This window comes from Urocampus carinirostris, chromosome 3 (genome assembly GCF_059441175.1).
Source record: "Urocampus carinirostris isolate Australia breed hairy pipefish chromosome 3, RoL_Ucar_1.0, whole genome shotgun sequence".
NCBI classification, from domain to species: domain Eukaryota; kingdom Metazoa; phylum Chordata; class Actinopteri; order Syngnathiformes; family Syngnathidae; genus Urocampus; species Urocampus carinirostris.
Window position 1 is genome coordinate 1139103 of NC_142351.1, and position 23447 is coordinate 1162549.

The window sequence follows — 23447 nt, forward strand, 5'->3', positions numbered from 1 at the left end:
CAATGACAGATTGTCGCTTAATGTAACATGTGCAGTGCAGACACAGAAATATAAAGGATGTAAATGTTTATACAGTTTTATTTAACTTAGGCCTAGATGTTGTAACAAAAGGCAGAGTTTAATTTGTTATCATAAATCACCCCTCCTTATAAATAAAATATGTAATTTCGGGCCCCCTCGGGCCGGGCCAGCAAATCCAGTTAATTAGTCGGGCCTGGTCCCGGGTCGGGTTTAATACCCCTCGGGCCTGCGTCGGGTTCGGGTGCTTTTTTTGGGCCCGATCTTACCTCTAATAGGAACATCCCAAAATAGCACAAAGCATGCGCTAGGAGCAAGATAGCGACTTTGTTTTAATCATCAAAGAGGACAACAAAAAACTTTCCTGTGATGGCGCCGCTGGATTATTAAAATAAATTAAATTAATTAAAATAATTTAAAAAATGGCTATGGGAGTGCTTGAAAAGTGCTCGGATTTGGCCATGAAAACCATCTATGAACCCTGTTTCCATGACTTCCTGCAGATTTCATGTGCGTTTCCTTCCCAAGGTTTCTTCATTTTACGCATCCTGACCTTTTTTTTGAGTGTTTCCTTGCCCTCTTGTAGCTTTCAGATCCGGTTGATGTTACAATGGTGTTCTGCGCATTCCTTTTGTGAGTTTCTGTGAGTAAAAGCGTCATAAATAAATGCGATCTGACTTGTGTGTTTCAGACATCGGTGAAGACTATCTTCCTCCTGCGTGGCAAGAACCAGAGTGTCCAGGAACTGTTTACAAGATACTCCAAATTGTGTTGAACAGAGCAGGTTGGTCGTTTTACTTTCCTCTACGTCCTTATTTCGGAGGGAACGTCGTAGGGCGTGGCCCCCAAAAATACGCAGAGAGGAGATATGGCAAAAAGGGAGGGTTCCTTATTGCATTGCTCTAAACAGCCTAAAAGCCTAACAACAGTAGCTGAGAGACAGACACTGAAAAAGCTAAGGTCAATCATGGACAATCCATTGCATCCGCTTCAAAGCATTATCTCCGGACAGAAGAGCAGTTTCAGCGACAGACTGCTGTCACTGTCTTGTACTACGGACAGACTAAAGAGATCTTTTCTTCCTCAAGCCATGAGGCTCTTTAACTCCACCCGGTAGAGTAAAGGCCCACATTAGACCGCACCACCTACATTGGATATTACCGAATCTTACCCCAATATGTACTCTGTGTAGCACTATTTAGTTACTCTATATAACATGCTAAAGTGGGCATTTGCACGTCACACTGGTATTTGTATATTGCATTCTTTGGCTTTATTATTGTATTGTTCTCAGCTCAGGGATGCTGCTGGAAATGTGAATTTCCCTTAGGGGATGAATAAAGTATCTATCTATCTATCTAAACAACTCGTGATGGTTGCCGGACCCGGGTCAAGACTTTTGCCACGCAATAGGCTATTGTCAGCTCCTTCGAGTTCATTTCAGGTTAAACTTTTCCTTAACCTTAGTTAATATATACTTCCCACAACATTCGACATCTCGTATTTGACCGTCGACGTCTACCGTATTTTCCTTTGGAAAAAGGTCCGGGCTTCTGTCTCGCTCGTTCTTTCAAAATACGTACATTATTCCTAAATCAGTCACGTGCGCTCGGGCCGTTTCGAAGACGACACATTTGCTTAACTGGGAAAATTTCTCATATTCGTAAATCTTTTTATTATCGGCGATCACCGTCTATTTTCTCACCCCTCGACCGAATTGTCTAGAAATTGACGTCGACTTACTCATTTCATTCATAACAAAGACGTCGCAGAAGTTGCGGGGACCCGACTGCGGCGTGCAACTTGCCGGTCTCTTCATCGTTTATTTACACTGAAAGCAATAACCCTCTGATTTCGTTGTCTTTTTCTATCATGATAAGAAAGACTATCCAACTGCAGGTCTGTTTTGATTTTTACATCTATAGTTGCTATTTTGTAACTTTCTGTCTCTAAGTACATCATCCCGAGTCATATTTACACGTCACAATGTTTATTTTTCCCTGAAAAACAAAACTAGCGCACTTTTCTTTTCAAATCGAAAATCGCCCCCAAATGCAATTCCGGTCTGAGAAATGGCAACTACAGTGGGACCTCGCTTCTCGACCATAATCCGTTCCAGAACCCTGTTTGATCACCGTGATTTTTTTTTTCCATTAAAAATAAGGTAAAACGTTTTAATCCGTTCCAACACCCCGAACGGTTACCTGGAATGCTTAACAGAAACATGAAGCTAACCCAGGCTCATCGTACGTCCTCGCTAATTGTAATCTTCCGTACGAAAGATGACGCTAACATGTGTTGGGGAAATCGCAGGTTCGATAATCGAGAGAAAAGTCTTCTCATATGTGGATAAGGAGCACACGAACCAGCTTCGTAGGAGGGAGATAATTTTATTGTCTTGTCAATGAAGGTCTCTCAGAAATCGGGACATGGCAATATTTTTAAAGCTTCAATTGTGTGCACCCAAAAGGCGGTCCGATATTTACACGTAACTTGACAGGAATTTTGTTTTTTTCGCAAGGAAAAGTGTTTGTCTCCCTATAAGGAGATAAGGAGATAGTTTTCCAAACAACCTGAGGTCAGTTTGTACAGAGACTTCCGTTCCTTGCACGAAACGATGTCAGCACAACCTTTCCCACAACTGCAAGCAAGTCTTTCTAAATTTCTAAATGTCTGTAAATCTATTCTACAAATGCAAGTCTATTTACCACAACATATCCCCCTTTGGGAGTATCACCTCCCATTCTGAACAGAAATTAAAATCGAAAATGAATACAGGGTAGTGGTAAAGTATTACAAATGATAGATATCAATACACGGACAGAGTTTACGCGAATCGAAAATAAAATAAAATTCTGGCGGTCAGCCTGCTGTGATTACTTTAACTTTCATTGTTCATGTTTCATTTACAAAAACCTCCGACACTCCAAACTGCTCATCATTTTCTGCCCTGAATGTGATCAGGGCTTTGGTTTCCTCCACCGTCTCTGAAACATTAGCCCGCATGACCGCATTCGACACAAGTTGCTCACTAACAGGCCGACGCGACTCGACGCGAGACAGGAAATGATCTGATGTCTCCCGCATAACGATTTCATAGTGAATCGACAAGCACAGACCTGACGTGGCTGTCGGAGCCTTCTATTGGCCAGCGTCACATATGCTTTCGAATTTAGAATCGATAGAATAGAATTTACAGAATGCCGACCTCCCCTCCGCGTCAAGAATCGATTCGGTCTCACGTGTTAGCGTCATATTGTAAAGAAAACGGAACACGCGGAATCGTGCGCAGTAAACACGCGCAATGACATATATCCGTAACGTTATCGTGACTATGCCGCTTCAGCGACCGGCGTTTTGTCCGTGTGGATGTGAAGGCACGACTCCTTTAAGATAAAAACCGGGCTAAACCGCGATCTTCCGAACAAATTAAGGTACTCGACGGTTTGGAGTGCCAAGAGTCGTTTGTGGCTTTTTTGGTCGATTTGTGCTCTGTGTAAAGTAGCCATTTGGCAATGTTCATGTTTTGAGGCAACGATAAGGTTTTCAGTTGCGTTGTATTTTGTTTCAAAAACATGCATAGTTGTGAAAAAGGACTTACATTTGTGCGGTTCCTTTCCCGCCATGTTTGTTGATATTGAGAATTCGTCTTCTGGGAAGTGACTTTGTTCCAAGTCAGACCTCCTTCCATCCGAAGTGGTTCTTTTGGGGGTCGAAGGGGACTTCTCCCTCGGACTTGAGAGTATTGGGACACGTTACACTTGCACATGCACGCGCAAAAGCAAGTGACGAGAAAAAATAGCGAGGGAAAGTGGGAAGAATGGGACGCAGCGCACAATCTGAACAAAGCCACTCTTGGCATCTAGTGAAGATTTCATTCCCAGAGGCCTAATACTCACTGTTCAGCAGCGCCTAAGCCTTTAGAATTTTTCTTACGTTTTGGCACTCGGGGACAATGCTTCTAAGGAGTTGAGGGCAATACAAATAAATGTGACTTGTGTCTTGCAGACGTCGGCCGAGAATATCTTGCTACTGCGCGGCAGGAACCAGAGTTGCCTGACGTTAAAATTAAGGAGGAGGAGGAAGATTTGAAGCCCTATCACGTTAAGCAAGAGACGGAAGATGGGGAGCCTGTTGAGGAGGAGGACGATGTTCCAGTGTTGCGAGTGACCGGGGTCCGTTCAACCGCCGAAGATCAAGGTCAACCCGAAGATCAAGGTCAACCTGAAAATAACGGTCGGCAGGAGCTTCTAAGCATCAGCTCTCATCAACATGTGGAAACGGAAGATGACGACACGTCCCGCTCCGCAAACGCTGAAGGTGGTAACGCATGTTCCCAGTGCGGGAAAACGTTTCGAAGCAAGTCTTATATGAAGTTGCATATGAAATTGCATGCTGGCGAGAAGCCTTTTTCTTGCTCAATTTGTGGTAAAAAATTCACCCAAAATGGGAACTTAAAAATACACTCCAGAACCCACACTGGCGAGAAGCCTTTTTCTTGTTCAGTTTGCGGTCAAAAATTCACCCAAAATGGACAAATGAAATTACATCAACTAACACACACTGGCAAGACGCCTTTCTCCTGCTCAGTTTGTGGTAAAAAATTCACTCAAAATGGGAGCTTAAAAATGCACACCAGAACCCACACTGGGGAGAAGCCTTTTTCTTGCTCAGTTTGCGGTCGACAATTCACCCGAAATGGACACTTGAAATCACACCAACTAATACACGGTGGTGAGAAGCCTTTTTCTTGTTCAGTTTGTGGTCAAAGATTCATTAACAGTGGGCACTTAAAAATACACACTAGAACCCACACTGGCGAGAAGCCTTTTTCCTGCTCAGTTTGCGGTAAAAGATTCATTGAGAGTGGCCACTTAAAAAAACACATTAGAACCCACACTGGAGAGAAGCCTTTTTCTTGTTCAGTTTGCGGTCAGAAATTCACCCAAAATGGACAATTGAAATATCACCAACTAATCCACACTGGCGGGAAGCCTTTTTCCTGCTCAATTTGTGGTAAAAAATTCATCCAAAATGAGTCCTTAAAAACCCACACCAGAACCCACACTGGGGAGAAGCCTTTTTCCTGCTCAATTTGTGGTAAAAAATTCATCCAAAATGGGTCCTTAAAAACCCACACCAGAACCCACACTGGGGAGAAGCCTTTTTCTTGTTCAGTGTGCGGCCGAACATTCACACGGAATGAAAGCTTAAAATTACACCAATTAACCCACACAGGCGAGAAGCCTTTCGCATGCTTAATTTGTGGTAAAAGATTCATTAACAGTGGGAACTTAAAAATACACATTAGAACCCACACTGGCGAGAAGCCTTTTTCTTGCTTAGTTTGCGGTCAAAGATTCACCGAAAGTCGGAGCTTAAAATTACACTCCAGAACCCACACTGGCGAAAAGCCTTTTTCCTGCTCCGTTTGCGGTAAAAGATTCACCGGAAGTGGGAAGTTGAAAATACACCTTAGAACGCACCCTGGGGAGAAGCCTTTTTCTTGTTCAGTTTGAGGTCAAAAATTCACCTGAAATGAACACTTGAAATCACATCAACTAACCCACACTGGCAAGAAGCCTTTTTCCTGCTCATTTTGCAATCAAAGATTCATTAAAAATGAGAACTTAAAAATACACACCAGAACCCACACTGGCGATATGCCTTTTTCTTGCTCCGTTTGCAGTAAAAGATTACTACAAGATGTTATTAAATCATAAGATGGAGCTTAGAAAGACACACATTAACCCACACCGGCGAGGAGACTTTTTCTTGTCCAGTTTGCGGTCAGAGAGGAACTTCAATTGGACACTTGAGAGACACATTCGATCCCACACTGGCGAAAAGCCTTTCTCCTGCTCAATTTGCGATAAAAAATACACCCAAAACGTACACTTGAAATTACACACTACAACCCACACTGGTGAGAAGCCTTTGACCTGCACAGTTTGCAGTCAAAGATTTATTCACAGTTGGAATTTTGAAAAAATCACATTAGAACCCACCCTGTCGAGAAGCCTTTCGCTTGCTCAATTTGTGGTAAAAGAGTCATTGAGCGTGGGAAATAAAAAAAACACACTGGAACCCACACTGGGGAGAAGCCTTTTTCCTGCTTAGTTTGTGGTAAAAAGATTCACCCAAAATGGAAATATGAAGTTACACACTAGAAACCACAATGGCGAGAAGCCTTTGATATGACCTGTTGACATTGTGGTGAAAAACAAAATATCTATATTGTCATGTCATTTTTATTTGTATAGCCCTTAATCACAAAGTGTCTCAAAGGGCTTCCCAGGTTATTACACAGACATTTTTTCAGACTATTATTGGACACTAGAAATGACACACAAGAACCCTCACTGGCAAGAAGACTTTTGCCTGCTCAGTTTGTGGTCAAAAATTGTTGTAACTTAAAAACATTCAATTGGTTAAGTATCATACAGGTCGTCTATAGGAACATAACGGCCACAAAACCATTTGCCTTCACCTTTTTTAAACCACTGACTGCTACCACATCATAAAAGCCACATTCATTTATTCACAGGAAGTGAGCAGACTCTCCAGTTGTATCATAAAGATTTGTGACCTCAAAGTCTTCATACGGTTCTAAAAGATTCATGATTTGCATATGCGTCATGTTTTTTGATAGATGATCTATTTCCTCGTGTGCCCGCATACAATTTTGCCTGTTATCAATAACTATAATTATCATAACAACAAGATGGCCGACCTAGATCCCAAGGGTTGGGGCCCGTTATCACCAGAGCCCCAAAGCTTGGAGAGCTTGTGGTTCTCTCCGTCCCTGTCGTCCGGATGAGAACAATCCCCGTGAAGTCCATTGCCAAAAGAGATGGGAAGCTTTATTTCTTCATCTTCCTGGTTGGCCATGTGCTGCTTCTCACACACTCCTCCCCTGAGGGACTTTTTTTGTTCTCAAAAATACACAAGAATGGTCGTGCAACAACCTGTCTTTAGTATTTTTGGCAAATATCCCATGTTGGCACGCTAAGAAAACAATCCCATATCATTGAAATGGGTTTATTATCTTAAAACCGGGTGCATCATTTCTTCCACCTTCCAACGCTGAGTGCTTGTGTCAATAATGTGCTTTATTCTTTCGTTTGATTCCATTTTTTTTTTGTCCTGTGAATAAAACGTAGTTTAATCAAATCAGACTGCCTGCATTATTTTTGGGTCGATGTTATTTTTCTTCTGAACTGATCACTATCCATATCAAATAACTCCAAAATTGATCATTTAAAGTTGTATTTAAAGTTGCATCTCTCATGATAAATGCTAGTCGCGGGCTATTTCAAACGAATTTGTGTCGGAAACCGAGAGCGCCGTCTGCTGACCAAATTGGTAACCACCAACTTAGATTTTGAACCAAATAAATATAATTGAAAGCCATGTGGTAATGGGTTAGTATTATGGCCATGAAAGAGTCTGAAATCACGTTACTTTTGCCAGAATTGAAACTTAACTCTGTGTTAAGTCAAGATAAAACAGAAAAGGGACTTGGATTATCATGGACCAAAGTAAAGTTCACACTGGAAAGCCAAATGAACATAAGGAACATGAGGCTTTCATTCCAGTTGCTGCTTTGAGCGACACAACAAACGCACACCATGTGGTCAGCACCTCCGCCGGTTTTCAACATCGTTGGCAGCGCGCTGGAGACTGCCGACAAAAACGGGACATCGCTCAACATGCCGCACCTCGTGGCGTGGTTGCATCGAAACACGTTGCATCATCGTTACAAGCTACATTACTTTAAATGAGTTATTTTTTTATATATACGTCATTTAGCACAACTTGTATACATTTATATACAAAGATATTTCTTGGAAGGAGCTTCGATATCTAGCAAAATATGCATTTTTTTATCCAACTGACATTGGGCACAGCTTACCTTCAGCACCGTGTTTTTGAGCCGAAGGTAGGCGTAACAGAGTTGAAATTTGATTGTTTTGAATGTTTTTTGGAATTCTCACAAAATCTGTGTTTTTGTCGTATTACTGTTAATAATCTGGTAGTTCCTTTAGGTTAAGTCATGGGCATCTGCGACTGTCTTTGTTTGGCAATTTATGGGCTTCAGCGATTGCCGTAGCTTCAGTCAATTTGTAAGCGCTGGAGATAATCGCAGTCGCGAACAGATGCCCCTGACTTTTGTATTGTTTTGTTGACTGAATGCAGGCAATAAACCGACTGATTGCGAAACCTTGTGTCGTGCGTGAAAGAGGGTTGTCACATACGGCAAACCAAAATGGCGGCCGCACAGCCCATGTCTTAACAGCAGGGTTACTTGAACTGGATGACTTTCAATGACTTTTGGATGACTCCAATAGCAAATATGCTCATGAAAGACAAAAGAAACTCAATAGGAATCAAATGATGACTCACAAGACGTGGTAAGCTTTCTCTCCTGGCTTTGATCTCCGGCAAAACGAACATCAAATGCGACAGAAACAAAGTGAAAATAAATCCAAACATCATTTTTGTCTTCCGTGGATTCCGTTACTCCCCAAACCTGCACAAAATGGAGTCATTTTATTCCTATTGAGTTTCTTTTGTCTTTTATGAGCATATTAGCTATTGGAGTCATCCAAAAGTCATTGAAAGTCATCCAGTTCAAGTAACCCTCCCCAACCCTGCTTAACAGATGAAGGCGGTACCAACAATTTTAACAGTAATGCAACAAAAACACGGATTTTGTGAGAATTCAAAAAAATATCAATGAAATCAAATTTCAACTCTGTTGCACCAGCAGGTGGCACTGTTGGACTCGTCATTGCAGGACACTTAAACACAAACGAGACAAAAATATTTCAGCAGGAATTTCAACAGAACAAAAGTGATGAATACACCCGTTACTGCTTTTTCTTTTTAGCTTTTTATAATTTCCTTTTTTACAAATGTTGCCTTAACATAGTCGTTCACCGGACGAATCGAGTTATTTTGTCGCCGACCTATCTCGTCTTCTATGTGTTTTCTGTTGCTGCGTTCCCGAAAAGACGACAACTGAGTTTTCCAACCTCCAACCAGGAAAAAGGCTATGTAACCCAACTTTGCACCTGGAACCTCCCACCTCGAGTGTCTTTCTTATCATATTTCCCCAGTTGAGGGTTTAAAAACCCCGACTTCCTACATTTTTGAGACGCTTTTCGGTCGTATCTGGTAGGATCTCCCGAAACACCCATTCTCTAGAACGCAGCGTGTGATCCGTGCCACGTGTACCCACAATCCATTGCGGCGGGGTTTGGAGGGAGAAGGTGTCATGGCTGCCGTAAAAGAAAATGTCGAGAAATTCCTCTAGTCGACTTGAAACGACGTCAACTCGACACAAGTATCGCTTTGTGGTCCTTTTTACTGCCGAGTTGTAGCGTTTTTACGTTGAAAACTGGATAAATGTGCTCCAGTTGGGAAGAAGAAGCTTTTCAAGAGAAGCTTCGTCGATCCAAAGAGGAGACCGAGCGAGAACGTCAAGGACCTGACGCTTTTTCCAACCAGCTCGGGGAAGGTTCGTCATTTTGGCTTCTGCTACAGTGACAATGCTTCCCAAACTTAAAAAATGAGTGATTTAAAAGAAAGAACGAATAGTGATTTGAAATTCAAATACAATGGAACCTTGGTTTTCGAACAACTTTCAGTTGGAACAAATCGGAGTCCGACCAAAAATGTAGAGAATTTCTTGCTTCGCTGTTCGGTCAAAAATTCGGAGTTCGAACGCCTGTAATGCCTAAGTGCGTACGCTAGAGTGCGATGCTGAGCGGTGTACGGGTGTAGATGGCCCCCACCCCTCGTGACCAACTGTTAATCACGTGCGCACTTGCTTCTTTTGGCTTTTAATATCGGTGAACGGAGTGTTTGAGCCCCCTAATTATGCCTCCGAAGAAGGTCGGCGCAAGCGGGACAGGTGAAAAAAGAAAAGTCGTCCGTACAACTATTGCCTCGAAGAAAGACATAATAGCTAAATATGAAAGAGGCGTGCGAGTTTCCGATCTTGCTAGTAATTACAGCGTGGCTAAATCTACGATCAGTATGGAAGTCAAGATTAAGGAGGCTGTGAAATCGAGTGATGCGGCTCAGGGAGTGAGCGCTATATGCAAGCAAACGGCCGCAAGTTTTGGTAGAGGTTGAAAAACTTTTGATGATTTTCCTCTCCCCGCCGTCCACCTGCGCCTTCTGCTGACCACCACTAAGGTAAGAAATCCTATTCATAATTCTTAATAATAATTCTCTTTTTATTTTGACACGTTCACGTTAGCGTCATCTTTCGTGCGGAAAATTACGATAGCGCGAACGTACAATTAGCCTGGGTTAGCTTACGTAAAAAACCGAGGTTCTGCTGTACAACTCTTTCAGCCTTTTACAGTAAACGACTCGTTTTTCACCTCCAGCGAATACTAAAAGTGCAGGAAATCAAATGAAGTTTAGCAGCATCTGGTACAAAGTAGCATCCAAACTCATCCGAGTTGGTTTTCTTGCTTTGTCCCTACTTTACCAATTCTTTTGTAACATCGTGCTAGGAAAATGAAAACAACCAGGACAAAAAGAAACAAAGGGGGAAATATAAAAGAAAGGAAAAATAAATAAACGAATAAACAACATTTCATTTCTTCGCGCTGAGGTTTTGAGTTTTTCCTTGCACGGATGTCGGTTTCAGATCAGGTGACGTGTCATTGTAATCCTGTGCAGTCCTTTGAGACATTTTTTTGATTCAGGGCGTCAGAAAGAAATGGGACTTGACTTGAATCTTTGGGCGTATTAGTAAATACTATAGCGGCCATTTTTATGTAACGGTATGCAGGGTTCATTCGAGTGCTTGAAAGCCTTGAAAATGCTTGAAATTTAATGTACTGGTTTCGGGGTCAGATTTGGGTGAAGTGCTTGAAATTGTTGCAATTGTTGTCTTGGCAGTCTGACTCTATAGTTCATGCAATAAATGAAGAAGCGGCTCAAGAGGACAACTCTATTTAGTAAACTGGCTCTTCTAATTCGCTTTTACTGAGAAACGCAGAAGTCGTTGTGATCATAATAATGTGCAGCCGTAGTCCTCTTATATCCGTGAGTTTAGTAAATCCAGGAGAATAAAATATTTACAAATACAAAATAGTAAAAAAATGCTTTCTGTATGCTGTCAAACCACGTGCTATACGCATTCATCTTTTTCGGCCAATTGCAGGCTTTGTTTCGCCGTTTAAGCCAATGGCAGCCTGTAAATGATAAAAAAGACCTGCCTCTTGACCTTCAAATAACTTTAGCCAATAGCGATCGATTCAAATGATGATTGACACATTGGTTAGCCAATGAAACGCCGGTATATAAATCCCAGCATACACTGCGGACGATTCCACGTTCGGGGGAAAATCGAGTCGGCGGCTGCTTGCTTTAGTTGCGAGACTTTGCGACTTAATATAGATCCATATACAAGGCGCACTGTATTATAAGGCGCATGGTCAGCTTTTAAAAAAAATGAAGACTTTTAGCTGCGCCTTAAAGTGCAGAAAATACGGTACTTTCCACAACATTCGACATCTCGTATTTGGCCGTCAACCGTACTTTCCTTTGGAAAAAGGTCCGGGCTTCTGTCTCGCTCGTTCTTTCAAAATACGTACCTTATTTTTAAATCGGTCACGTGCGCTAGGGCTGTTTCGAAGAAGACATATTTGCCTAAGGGTGAAAATTTTTACATTCACAAATCTTTTTATCATCGGCGATCACCGTCTATTTTCTCACCCCTCGACCGAATTGTCTAGAAATTGACGTCGACTTTCTCATTTCGATCATCACAAAGACGTCGCAGAAGTCGCGGGGACCCGACGGCAGCGTGCAGCTTGCCGGTCTCTTCATTGTTTATTTAAGCTGAAAGCAATAACCCTCCGATTTCGTTGTCTTTTTGTATCGTGACAAGAAAGACTATCCAACTGCAGTTCTGTTTTGATTTTTACATCTATAGTTCTATTTCGTAACTCTCTATCTCTAAGTACGTCAACTCGAGTCATATTTACACTTCACAATGTTTGTTTTCCCTGAAAAAAAAAAAACTAGCGCAGAAAATGCACTTTTCTTTTCAAATCAAAAATCGCCCCCAAATTGCAATTCCGGTCTGAGGAATGGCAACTACAGTGGAACCTCGGTTCTCGACCATCATCCGGTCCAGAACCCTGTTCGATCACCGTGATCTTTTTTTCCATTAAAAATAATGTGAATCGTTTTCATCCGTTCCGATACCCCGAATGGTTACCTTGAATGTTTAACGGAAAAATGAAGCTAAACCAGGCTCATCGTACATTCGCGCTATCGTAAACTTCCGTACGAAAGATGACGCTAACATGAACGTGTCAAAATAATAAAAAAAAGGATAAAGAAAAGAATCAGGGATAGGATTTCTTACCTTTGTGGTGGTCAGCAGAAGGCCCAGGCAAGATCAGACACTCGCACACCTCCTTCATGTTTTGCTATTATTTCTTTCTTAAATGCAATCGTTTTACGAACTACTTTTCTTTTTTCACCTGTAGCAACTCTCCCGCTTGCACTGACTTTCTTGGGAGGCAAAATTAGGAGCTAAAAGACTTCCTACCCCCATATTAAAAGCGAAAGCAACAGGAAGCACGTCCGCACGTGATAACAGTCAGTCAGGGAAAGAGCCATCTACACCCGTACGCCGCTCAGCATGGCACCCTAGCGTACGCCCTCCGATTTTTTTGACCGAACATCGAAGCGAGAATTTTTCAATTTTTGTTTTTACTCCGATTTGTTCGAACCAAGAAGGCGTTCGAAAACCGAGGTTCCGCTCTGCTTTTTTTCCCCAAAATCGTGCAACCCTAGGGGCACCTCTCAAAATACTGAAGAAGCTGTCTGCAAACTTTGTTTCGAGACGGCGCAATTCACGTGAAGCTAACGTAGCCGCTAATGTGCGCTGCGATTTTGGCTTCTATGGGTTCGGAAGGAGAAAGCACAGATTTCTTATCATCACCGGTCCGCACATCAAACCTCGGAGCTATGCCGAGCCTGTGGCCGATACAATTATTGCAAAGAATGCCGATCAAGAATCTGCTGAGCAACAGCTCATTGCTCTTAGGAGTCATATAGATAGATAGATAGATGGATAGATACTTTATTCATCCCCGAAGGGAAATTCACAAGGGATATCCATCGAAGCATGCCATCCATTGTCAAGAGGTTAGAACCACCCTAAAGTTACCATAGTGAGGTTTGTCAACAGGAAACGAAAACACAAATCAAGATGCGCAGTCGGGGTATTTGTTGACTTGAAAAGCATTGGATACCAATAATCATAATGTACTATTAAAAAAAAACTGGAAAGATATGGCGTGGCTTTGCAATAGATTCCAAGTGATTTGACGGGGAGGAAGCAATATGTGAAAATGGGAGAGTTGTCCTCTGAATACTTGGACATCTGTTGTGGAGTACCACAGGGTTCTATCCTGGGTCCAAATGTATTTAATTTATATGTTATTGATATTTCTCATGTTTCAAAAGTATAAAGATGAATAATATTTGCCGACGACACTAACATTTTCTATGCCAATGATAATTATATTGATTTGATAACTTGAATGATCTTGAAGTCATTCACCTAAAAGAATGGATGGATACAAATAAATGATCTTTAAATTGAAATAAAACCAAAGTCATATTTTTTGTTAATTGCAAGGCAAATCAAGATTTAGAAGTCAAAATGGATGATGTTGCAATAATAATAATAATAATAATAATAATAATTTCCTTGTATTTTCATTCTGTGTACCAATGTACACAGAACGAAATGTCGATTGCACCTGACCCGTTTTAGCGGGCCGATGCAGCCGCAGCCAACAGAGGGCGCCGCCGACCACTTTTTTAGTCTTAGGAATGACTCGGCCTGGGCACGAACCCAGAACTCCCAGTCTCAAAGCGGGCGCCTTACCATCTAGGCTATTGTATCAGAAATTAAGTTTTTAGGGGTCATAATAGACAAGAAATGAAGTTGGAAAATGCACAACAGACACATACAAACGAAAGTATCTAAAAGCATCTCAGTTATTGATAAAGCCAAATTCGTTTTAAACAATCATGCATGGTATTTATGATATTGTTCCCTCGTTCTGTCATACATAAAATATTGCGCAGAAATTTGGGGCAATCATTGCAAAAGTTCACAAAAGTTATCCTCCAAAAACCTGCGATTAGAACCATACGCAGGGTAAGATATCGGGATCATACTCCAAATGTCCAAATGATTCAAATTGGATAATTTAGTCCAATTTTTCACTTCACAACTGCTATTTGAGGTCAACAAAAACATAGTGCCAGAAAACATCCATAAATGATTCATTCGGAAAGAGGAAAATGATAACTTGAGCGGCTGTCGTGAACTCATCATCCCAAAGGTGAGAACCGCCAGGAAAAGTGTGTGTGTGTCTGCGTGCGGAGTCAAACTTTGGAACAATTGACAAGACGATCCGAACAAAACCTAGTGGTCATTCAATTCCCAGAGGCCTAATACTTACTGATCAGCCGCGCCTTAGCCTTTAGAATTTTTTTCTACGTTTCGGCACTCGGGGACAATGCTTCCATAATTGTTACGGCAGTGATCGAGTTGAGGGCAATACAAATAAATGTGACTTGTGTCTTGCAGACGTCAGCCAAGAATATCTTCCGACTGCGCGGCTGGAACCAGAGTTGCCTGCTGTTAAAAATGAAAAGGAGGTGGAGGAGGATCTGAAGCCTTATCATGTTAAGCAAGAGACGGAAGATGGGGAGCCTGTTGAGGAGGAGGACGATGTTTCAGTCTTGCGAGTGACCGGGGTCCGTTCAACCGTCGAAGATCAAGGTCAACCTGAACATCAAAGTTGGCAGGAGCCAGGAAGCATCAACTCCCGTCAACAAGTACAAACGGATGAGGACAACTCTCAGTCGGAAGGTGGTGACACATGTTCCCAGTGCGGAAAAACGTTTCGAAGCAAGTCTTATATGAAGTTGCAAATGAAATTCCACGCTGGCGAGAAGCCTTTTTCTTGCTCAATTTGTGGTAAAAAATTCACCCAAAATGGGAGCTTAAAAATGCACACCCGAACCCACTCTGAGAAGCCTTTTTCCTGCTCAATTTGTGGTAAAAAATTCACCCAAAATGGGAGCTTAAAAATGCACACCAGAACCCACACTGGCGAGAAGCCTTTTTCCTGCTCTGTTTGCGGTAAAAGATTCAATTCAAGTCAGAACTTAAAAACACACACATTAACCCACACTGGCGAGAAGCCTTTTTCTTGTTCAATTTGCGGTAAAAGATTCACCCTAAATGGACACTTGAAAACACACGCACTAATCCACACTGGGGAGAAGCCTTTTTCTTGCTCAGTTTGCGGTCAAAGATTCACTTCAAGTCAGAACTTAAAAACACACACATTAACCCACACTGGGGAGAAGCCTTTTTCTTGCTCTGTTTGCGGTCAAAGATTCACTTCAAGTCGGAACTTAAAAAGACACACATTAACCCACACTGAAGAGAAGCCTTTGATTTGACCTGGTGACATTGTGGTAAAAAAAAATATCCAGTATTGTCAAGTCATTTTTATTTGTATAGCCCTTAATCAAGTGTCTCAAAGGGCTTCCCAGGTTATTACACTATATTTCAAAGACAATATTTCAGACTATTATTGGACAGTAGAAATGACACACAAGAACCCACACTGGCGAGAAGATTTTTGCCTGCTCAGTTTGTGGTCAAAAATCACTAAGAGTTGTAAAACATTCAATTGGCTAAGTATCATACAGGTCGTCTATAGGAAAATAACAGCCACAAAACCATTTGCCCTCCCCTTTTTTCAACCACTGACTGCTACCACGTCAAAAAAGCCACATTCATTCACTCACAGGAAGTGAGCAGACTCTCCAGTTGTATCATAAAGATTTGTGACCCCAAAGTCTTCAAATGGATTCAAAAGATTCATGATCTGCATATGTGTCATGTTTCTTGATAGATGATCTATTTTATCTCTTGTCCCCATAAAATTTTGCCTTTTATCGATAATTATAATTATCATAACAACAAGATGGCCGACCTAGATCCCCAGGGTTGGGGCCTGTTCTCACCAGAGCCCCAAAGCTTGGAGAGCTTGTGGTTCTCTCCGTCCCTGACGTCCGGATGAGAACAATCCCCGTGATGTCCGCCGCCAAAAGAGATAGGAAGCTTTATTTCTTCATCTTCCTGCTTGTCCATGTGCTGCTTCTCACACACTCCTCCCCTGAGGGACTTTTTTGTTCTCAAAAATACACAAGAATGGTCATGCATCAACCTGTCTTTGGTGGTTTGGGCAAATATCTCATGTTGGCACGCTATGAAAACAATTCCATGTCATTGAAATGGGTTTATTATCTTAAAACCGGGAGCATTGATCATTACTGTTAACCTGTTGCATCATTTCTTCCACCTTCCAACCCTGAGTGCTTGTGTCAACAATGTGTTTTATTCTTTCGTTTGATTCCATTTTCTTTGTCATGTGAATAAAACGTAGTTTCATAAAATCAAACTGTCTGCATTATTTTTTGGGTCGATGTTATTGTTTCTTCTGGACCGATCAATCATTATCCATATCAACAAACTCCAAAATCGATCGATTAAAGTTGAATATACATTTTGTTTAAAGTTGGACCCTTCATGACAAACGCTAGACACAGGCTATTTCAAACGAATTTGTGTCGGAAACCAAGAGCACCGCCTGCTGACTGAATCGGTAAGATTATGAACCAAATAAATATCATTGAAAGCCATATGGCAATGTGTTGCTATTTTGTCCATCAAGGAGTCAGAAATCACTTTACGAGTGATGACTTTTGCCAGAATCGAAACTTAACTCAAGTCAAGATAAAACAGAAAAGGGACTTGGATTATCCTGGACCAAAATAAATTTGAGACTGGAACTGGAAATCACCATGACCACATGGTAAGACAACGTGAAACCGAAATGTTATGAACTGAGCCAGCGTGTGGATAAGAGAGTATTCGGTTGCTTTGGACACATGGATAGGATGGATGAGGAGCAAATGTTGGAGAGGATCTACAGAGCAGAAGTCAATGGAAGGAGACCGAGAAGAAGGCCGCCATTGACGTGGATGGATGGAGGAAAGAGGTCTAAATCTAGTGGAAGCTAGAGCTCTCTTTGGCGATAGGAATGAGTGGAGAGGTGTTGTGAAAGGATTGTGGGATTGTGGACGGGTTCTTAAGGATGGATGGAAAATAGATCGACTCCATTGTCTTTGTGAGTTGCTCTTCCACTGGCCGGCAACCGATTCAGGGTGTCCCCCTGCCCGAAGACAGCTGGGATGGGCTCCGGCACCCCCGCGACCCCGCCGATGACAATGGATGAATCGACGTTTTGTTCATTTTTCCGGCCGCGTCCCACATCGCACTTCACTTCACTTATTGCTCCAGCGAAGGTCGGGAGGTCCCGTCCCTGTGCGTTGAGCCGACCAGATGAACCAGGTTTTTCCGATGCTGGCGGTCTTGTGCCAGCTGTTCTGCATCCTCTACGGCAGGGCTGGCCAACCATTCAGCGACTAAGAGCCAATTTTTCGTCTGTGTTACTACAAAGAGCCACATCATAGTTGTTAACGGGGGCGAGTTGATTATTTTTTTTCTTTGTTACTAAAAAGCCACATTATACACATAAACATCCTTTATTCACGTACGCACGCATACACAAATCTCTACTCGAGTAGATCTGATGAAAATAACCACACCAACATGATAATTTCAATAATTTTCAACAGTTAGCATTGTGAGCACTGTTCCAGATCCATTATCGACTTGAGGTCTGAGAGCTTGGGATAGTCCTTGTCCTTCTCTTCCATGAACAGTTTCACTGGATCCAAAAGCTCAAAGAGGCGAGATAGTACTTGGCTTTTTGACAGCCACCTCACAGTGCAGTGCAGCGGCAGGTCACCTGGAAGTCCTTGGTCCAGTTCGGCGATGATATTCCTGAATATCCTCCGGTTAAGCGCATGTGTGCAGATGAAGTTGACGATTTCCATCACAGGCTTCTTGACGTTGTCAAATTTGAGTGATTTAGACACGAGTCGCTCCCTGTGGATGATGCAGTGGAAATCTCAAGAGTCTGGAAATGTTGGATCAGCTTTGTACAGTCCCACAAGCCCGATCATTGATCCGATGATGGCTGGCGCTCCATCCGTAGCTCTTGCAGTTGGCACAACAGGTGTTGTGCCCTTTTCCGACTCCTATGCAAATTCCTCTCCCCCTGATCGTATTCTATATAAAACGCATATTAAAACAACAATAAAGCAAGCTAATTATAATAATTGGGAGATACTAGTCTATATAACGTGTTTATTTAAACAATAAAGCGTGATTTTATTCTACAAATTGCGTTTTTTAACGCGGATGAAAATGTCACCAACGTCAATGTACGCTTCCGACAAAAGCGATCGTATTCTATATAATACGCTTTAAAACAAAATAAAGCGAGCTAATTATAATAATTGGGAGATCCAAGTCTATATAACGCGTTTATTTAAACAATAAAGCGCGATCGTATTTTACAAAATGCGTTTGTTAACGCGGATGGAAAAGTCACCGTACGCTATGCTTTCCGCAATCACAACTAATTGTACACAAATAATATTTATTTGATTTACTATAATATCCGTATGTAATGTCTTTTTTTATTGTGAATGAAACCCTGGTTGCATTGGATCCCGCGGTGTAAACAAATTGTTGTTGTTTTTTTCATTTAAAATCGGAGGGGGGGAGGAATTTGCATAGGAGTCGGAAAAGGGCACAACACATGTCAGTGTGCAACTGTTATTCAACAGCTGCATTAATATCGGATATTCTTCGTTCCATACTGTGGCGAGACAGTTGAACATCTGATTTGCTCTGTTTTAGTTTGTTGTCTACAGGAACCAAGATTTCAAAGGCGTCAATGACGCTTTTTAATGAATTCTCTTTTGTTGTATAGCTTTTTAGCCCGTGCTATGTTCCAAGCTAACTGATACGAAGCAAGCGTTACGGTCTCAGAGTGTTTCAAATTTTTTTTTGAAAGAAATGCAACTGTTTTTCTGCTTTGCTTTTCGTAGTCAACAATTTTTCTTACTAAGTTCAGTCCCTTTTGGAAATTCCTGTTCGATGTTAGGGTGGAGTGCGCTGAATTGACACTGATTTGAAGCTTTGAAATGTGCTAATGCCGCGTTACGTATAAGGCAGATAGGCTTGTCATTACGTTCAATAAAATAATATAAACTCTCCCATTCTGACAAAAACGTCCTGTGTTCTTCTTCATATTTTAGTTTGGCTGTGCCTCTTTACCTGCCGTTTCAAGAGGTAATTTTACATAAATTGACTACAATACATTTTGTCAAACAAATATTTTCTCGTCGCTGGTTTTACGTCACTAAAACAAACATTCATTATCGGAGTGTCATCTAGCTGTTGGGAAGGCAAATTACAGTGCCGGCTAAACATTCTTGATGCATGTCATGTTACAGCTTCGAAAGAGCCGCATTAAACCAGTTTATAACAGCTCCTAAAGAGCCGCATGAAACGAGTTCAAGAGCCGCTTGCGGCTCGAGAGCCACGGGTTGGCCACCCCTGCTATACTGTCTCAGAAAATTAGAATATTGTGATAAAGTTCTTTATTTTCTGTAATGCAATTAAAAAAACAAAAATGTCATACATTCTGGATTCATGACACATCAACTGAACTATTTTAAGCCTTTTATTATTTTAATATTGCTGAATTTGGCTTACAGCTTAAGAAAACTCAAAAATCCTATGTCAAAATATTAGAATATCATGAAAAAGTATACAAGTAGGCTATTCAACTCATCACCTGAATCATCTAAATAACTCGAAACACCTTGCGAGGGTTTCCTGAGCATTAAAAACACTCAGCTTGGTTCAAGTATGGGGAAGACTGCTGTCCAGAGGACCATCATTGAAACCCTCCATCAGGAGGGTAAGACACAAAAAGAAATTTCTCAAAGAGCAGGCTGTTCACAGAATGCAGTTTCAAGGCATATCCACGAAAAGTCTGTCAGAAGGAAAAAATGTGGCCGGAAACGCTGCACAACCAAGAGAGATGACCGTAGCCTTAACAAAATTGTGAAGAAGAGCCGCTTCCAGAATTTGGGGGAGCTTCGAAGACAGTGGGCTGAAGCTGGAGTCCAGGTATCAAAAGCCACAGTTCACAGACGTGTCCGGGAAATGGGCTATAATAGCCGTATTCCCATGGTCAAGCCACTTCTGAACTCAAGACAACGGAAGAAGGGTCTGACTTGGGCTACGGAGAAGAAGCACTGGACAGTTGCAGAGTGGTCCAAAGTCCTCTTTTCAGACGAAAGCAAGTTTTCCATTTCCTTTGGAAGTCAAGGCGCCAGAGTCTGGAGAAAGGCTGGAGAGGAGCAAAATCCAAGTTGCTTGAAATCCAGTGTGAAGTTCCCACAGTCAGCAATAGTTAGGGGAGCCGTGTCAGCTGCTGGTGTTGGTCCACTGTGTTTCATCAAGTCCAGAGTAAATGCAACTGTGTACCAAGAGATTTTAGAGCACTACATGCTTCTATCTGCAGAAAAGCTCTATGGAGATGAGGATTTCATTTTCCGGCATGATCTGGCACCTGCCCACAGTACCAAAACTACCAGTAACTGGTGCACTGACCACGGCATCACTGTCCTTGATTGGCCTGCTCATTCCCCTGACCTGAACCCCATCGAGAATGTGTGGGGTATAGTTAAGAAGAAGATGAAAGACACCAGACCTACAAATGCAAATGAGCTGAAGGCCGCTATCGAAGCATCCCGGGCATCAATAACACCTCAGCAATGCCACAGGCTGATTGCCTCCATTCCATGCCGGATTGATGCAGTAATCCGTGCAAAAGGATTCCCAACCGAGTACTGAGTGCATCAATGGACATTTTCAAATGTTTGATTTAGTTTTGCTGTTATAAAATTCTTTTTTTACTTGGTCTGAGGAAGTATTCTAATATTTTGAGATAGGATTTTTGAGTTTTCTCAAGCTGTAAGCAAAATTCAGCAATATTCAAATAATAAAAGGCTTGAAATAGTTCAGTTGATGTGTAATGAATCCAGAATGTATGATTTTTCTTTTTTTAATTGCATTACAGAAAATAAAGAACTTTATCACAATATTCTAATTTTCTGAGACAGTCCAGTAAATGTATAAAAGTTGTGCTAAATTAAGTAAATATAAAAAACCACTCATTTAAAGTAAAGTATTGTAGCTTGAAACGATGATGCAACGTGTTTCGATGCAACCACGCCACGAGGTGCGGCATGTTGAGCGATGTCACGTTTTTGTCGGCAGTTTCCAGCGCGCTGCCAACGATGTTGAAAACAGGCGGAGGTGCTGACCACATGGTGTGCGTATGTTGTGTCGCTCATGGCAGCAACTGGAATAAAAGCCTCATGTTCCTTATGTTCATATGGCTTTCCAGTGTCAATTTTATTTTGGTCCATGATAATCCAAGTCCCTTTTCTGTTTTATCTTGACTTAACACAGAGTTAAGTTTCGATTCTGGCAAAAGTAACGTGATTTCAGACTCTTTCATGGCCATAATAACAACCCATTACCCTATGGCTTTCAATTATATTTATTTGGTTCAAAATCTAAGTTGGTGGTTACCAATTCGGTCAGCAGGCGGTGCTCTCAGTTTCCGACACGAATTCGTTTGAAATAGCCCGCGTCTAGCATTTATGATGAAGGATGCAACTTTAAATACAACTTTAAAAGATGGATTTTGGAGTTCGTTGATGTGGATAGTGATCGGTCCAGAAGAAAAATAACATCAACCCAAAAATAATGCACACAGTTTGATTTGATGAAACTATGTTTTATTCACAGGACAAAGAAAATGGAATCAAACGAAAGAATAAAGCACATTGTTGACACAAGCACTCAGTGTGAGCAAGGAGGAAGGTGGAAGAAATGCTGCAACAGGTTAAAAGTACCGATCAATGCACCCGGATTGAAGATAAGAGACTCATTTCAATGATCAGAGATTGTTTTCATAGCGTGCCAACATGGGATATTTGCCCAAACCACCAAAGACAGGTTGTTGCAATAACCCTTTTTGTGTATTTTTGAGAACAAAGCGTCCCTCAGGTGAGGAGTGTGTGAGAAGCAGCACATGGCCAAGCAGGAAGATGAAGAAATAAAGCTTCCTATCTCTTTTGGCGGCAGACTTCACGGGGATTGTTCTCATCCGGACGACAGGGACGGAGAGAACCACAGGCTCTCCAAGCTTTGGGGCTCTGGTGATAACGGGCCCCAACCCTTGGGATCTAGGTCGGCCATCTTGTTGTTATGATAATTATAATTATTGATAAAAGGCAAAATTTTATGGGGACAAGAGATAAAATAGATCATCTATCAAAAAACATGACACAGATGCAAATCATGAATCTTTTGAATCCGTATGAAAACTTTGGGGTCACAAATCTTTATGATACAACTGGAGAGTCTGCTCACTTCCTGTGAATGAATGAATGTGGCTTTTTTGACGTGGTAGCAGTCAGTGGTTGAAAAAAGGTGAGCGCAAATGGTTTTGTGGCCGTTATCTTCGTATAGATGACCTGCATGATACTTAACCAATTGAAAGTTTTTAATTTAAAACTCTTAATGAATTTTTGACCACAAACTGAGCAGGCAAAAATCTTCTCGCCAGTGCGGGTTTCTTGTGTGTAATTTCTAGTGTCCAATAATAATTTGAAAAATAGTCTGTGTAATATAGTGTAATAACCTGTGAAGCCCTTTGAGACGTTTTGTGATGAAAGGCTATACAATTAAAAATAAATTGACAATATAGATATTTTGTTTTTCAGCACAATGTCAACAGGTCAAATCAAAGGCTTCTCTTCAGTGTGGGTTAATGTGTGTCTTTTTAAGTTCCGACTTGAAGTGAATCTTTGACCGCAAACGGAGCAAGAAAAAGGCTTCTCCCCAGTGTGGGTTAATGTGTGTGTTTTTAAGTTCTGACTTGAAGTGAATCTTTGACCGCAAACTGAGCAAGAAAAAGGCTTCTCCCCAGTGTGGGTTAGTGCGTGTGTTTTCAAGTGTCCATTTAGGGTGAATCTTTTACCGTAAATTGAACAAGAAAAAGGCTTCTCGCCAGTGTGGGTTAATGTGTGTTTTTTTAAGCTCCCATTTTCAGTGAATCTTTCATCACAAACTGAGGAGGAAAAAGGCTTCTCGCCAGTGTGGACTAGTTGGTGTATTTTCAAGTGTGCATTTTGGGTGAATTTTTGACCGCAAACTGAACAAGAAAAAGGCTTCTCCCCAGTGTGGGTTAGTTGGTGTAATTTCAATATTCCACTTTGGGTGAAACTTTTATCACAATTTGAGCAAGAAAAAGGCTTTTCGCCAGTGTGGGTTCTAAGGTGTATTTTAA

At 41.6% G+C, this 23447-nt stretch overlaps 3 protein-coding genes across 3 annotated transcripts in view; 1 reads left to right on the forward strand and 2 right to left on the reverse strand.

The window, feature by feature from the left end:
- The window catches only part of LOC148368215 (uncharacterized), a 359448-nt gene that overhangs the window by 226282 nt on the left and 109719 nt on the right, over nt 1-23447 (reverse strand). The window lies entirely within an intron of this gene.
- Nucleotides 1-23447, reverse strand: part of LOC148368220 (uncharacterized) — a 306344-nt gene that overhangs the window by 158386 nt on the left and 124511 nt on the right. The gene's annotated exons all lie outside the window — the stretch shown is intronic.
- Nucleotides 4386-23447, forward strand: part of LOC148368227 (uncharacterized) — a 66363-nt gene continuing 47301 nt past the window's right edge. The window contains exons 1-3 of the mRNA XM_088329633.1: nt 4386-5531; nt 15037-15409; nt 20330-20344. Of these exons, the coding sequence (XP_088185759.1) occupies nt 4389-5531; nt 15037-15409; nt 20330-20344 (1531 nt within the window). The 5' untranslated portion in view covers nt 4386-4388. The remainder of the gene's footprint in view (nt 5532-15036; nt 15410-20329; nt 20345-23447) is intronic.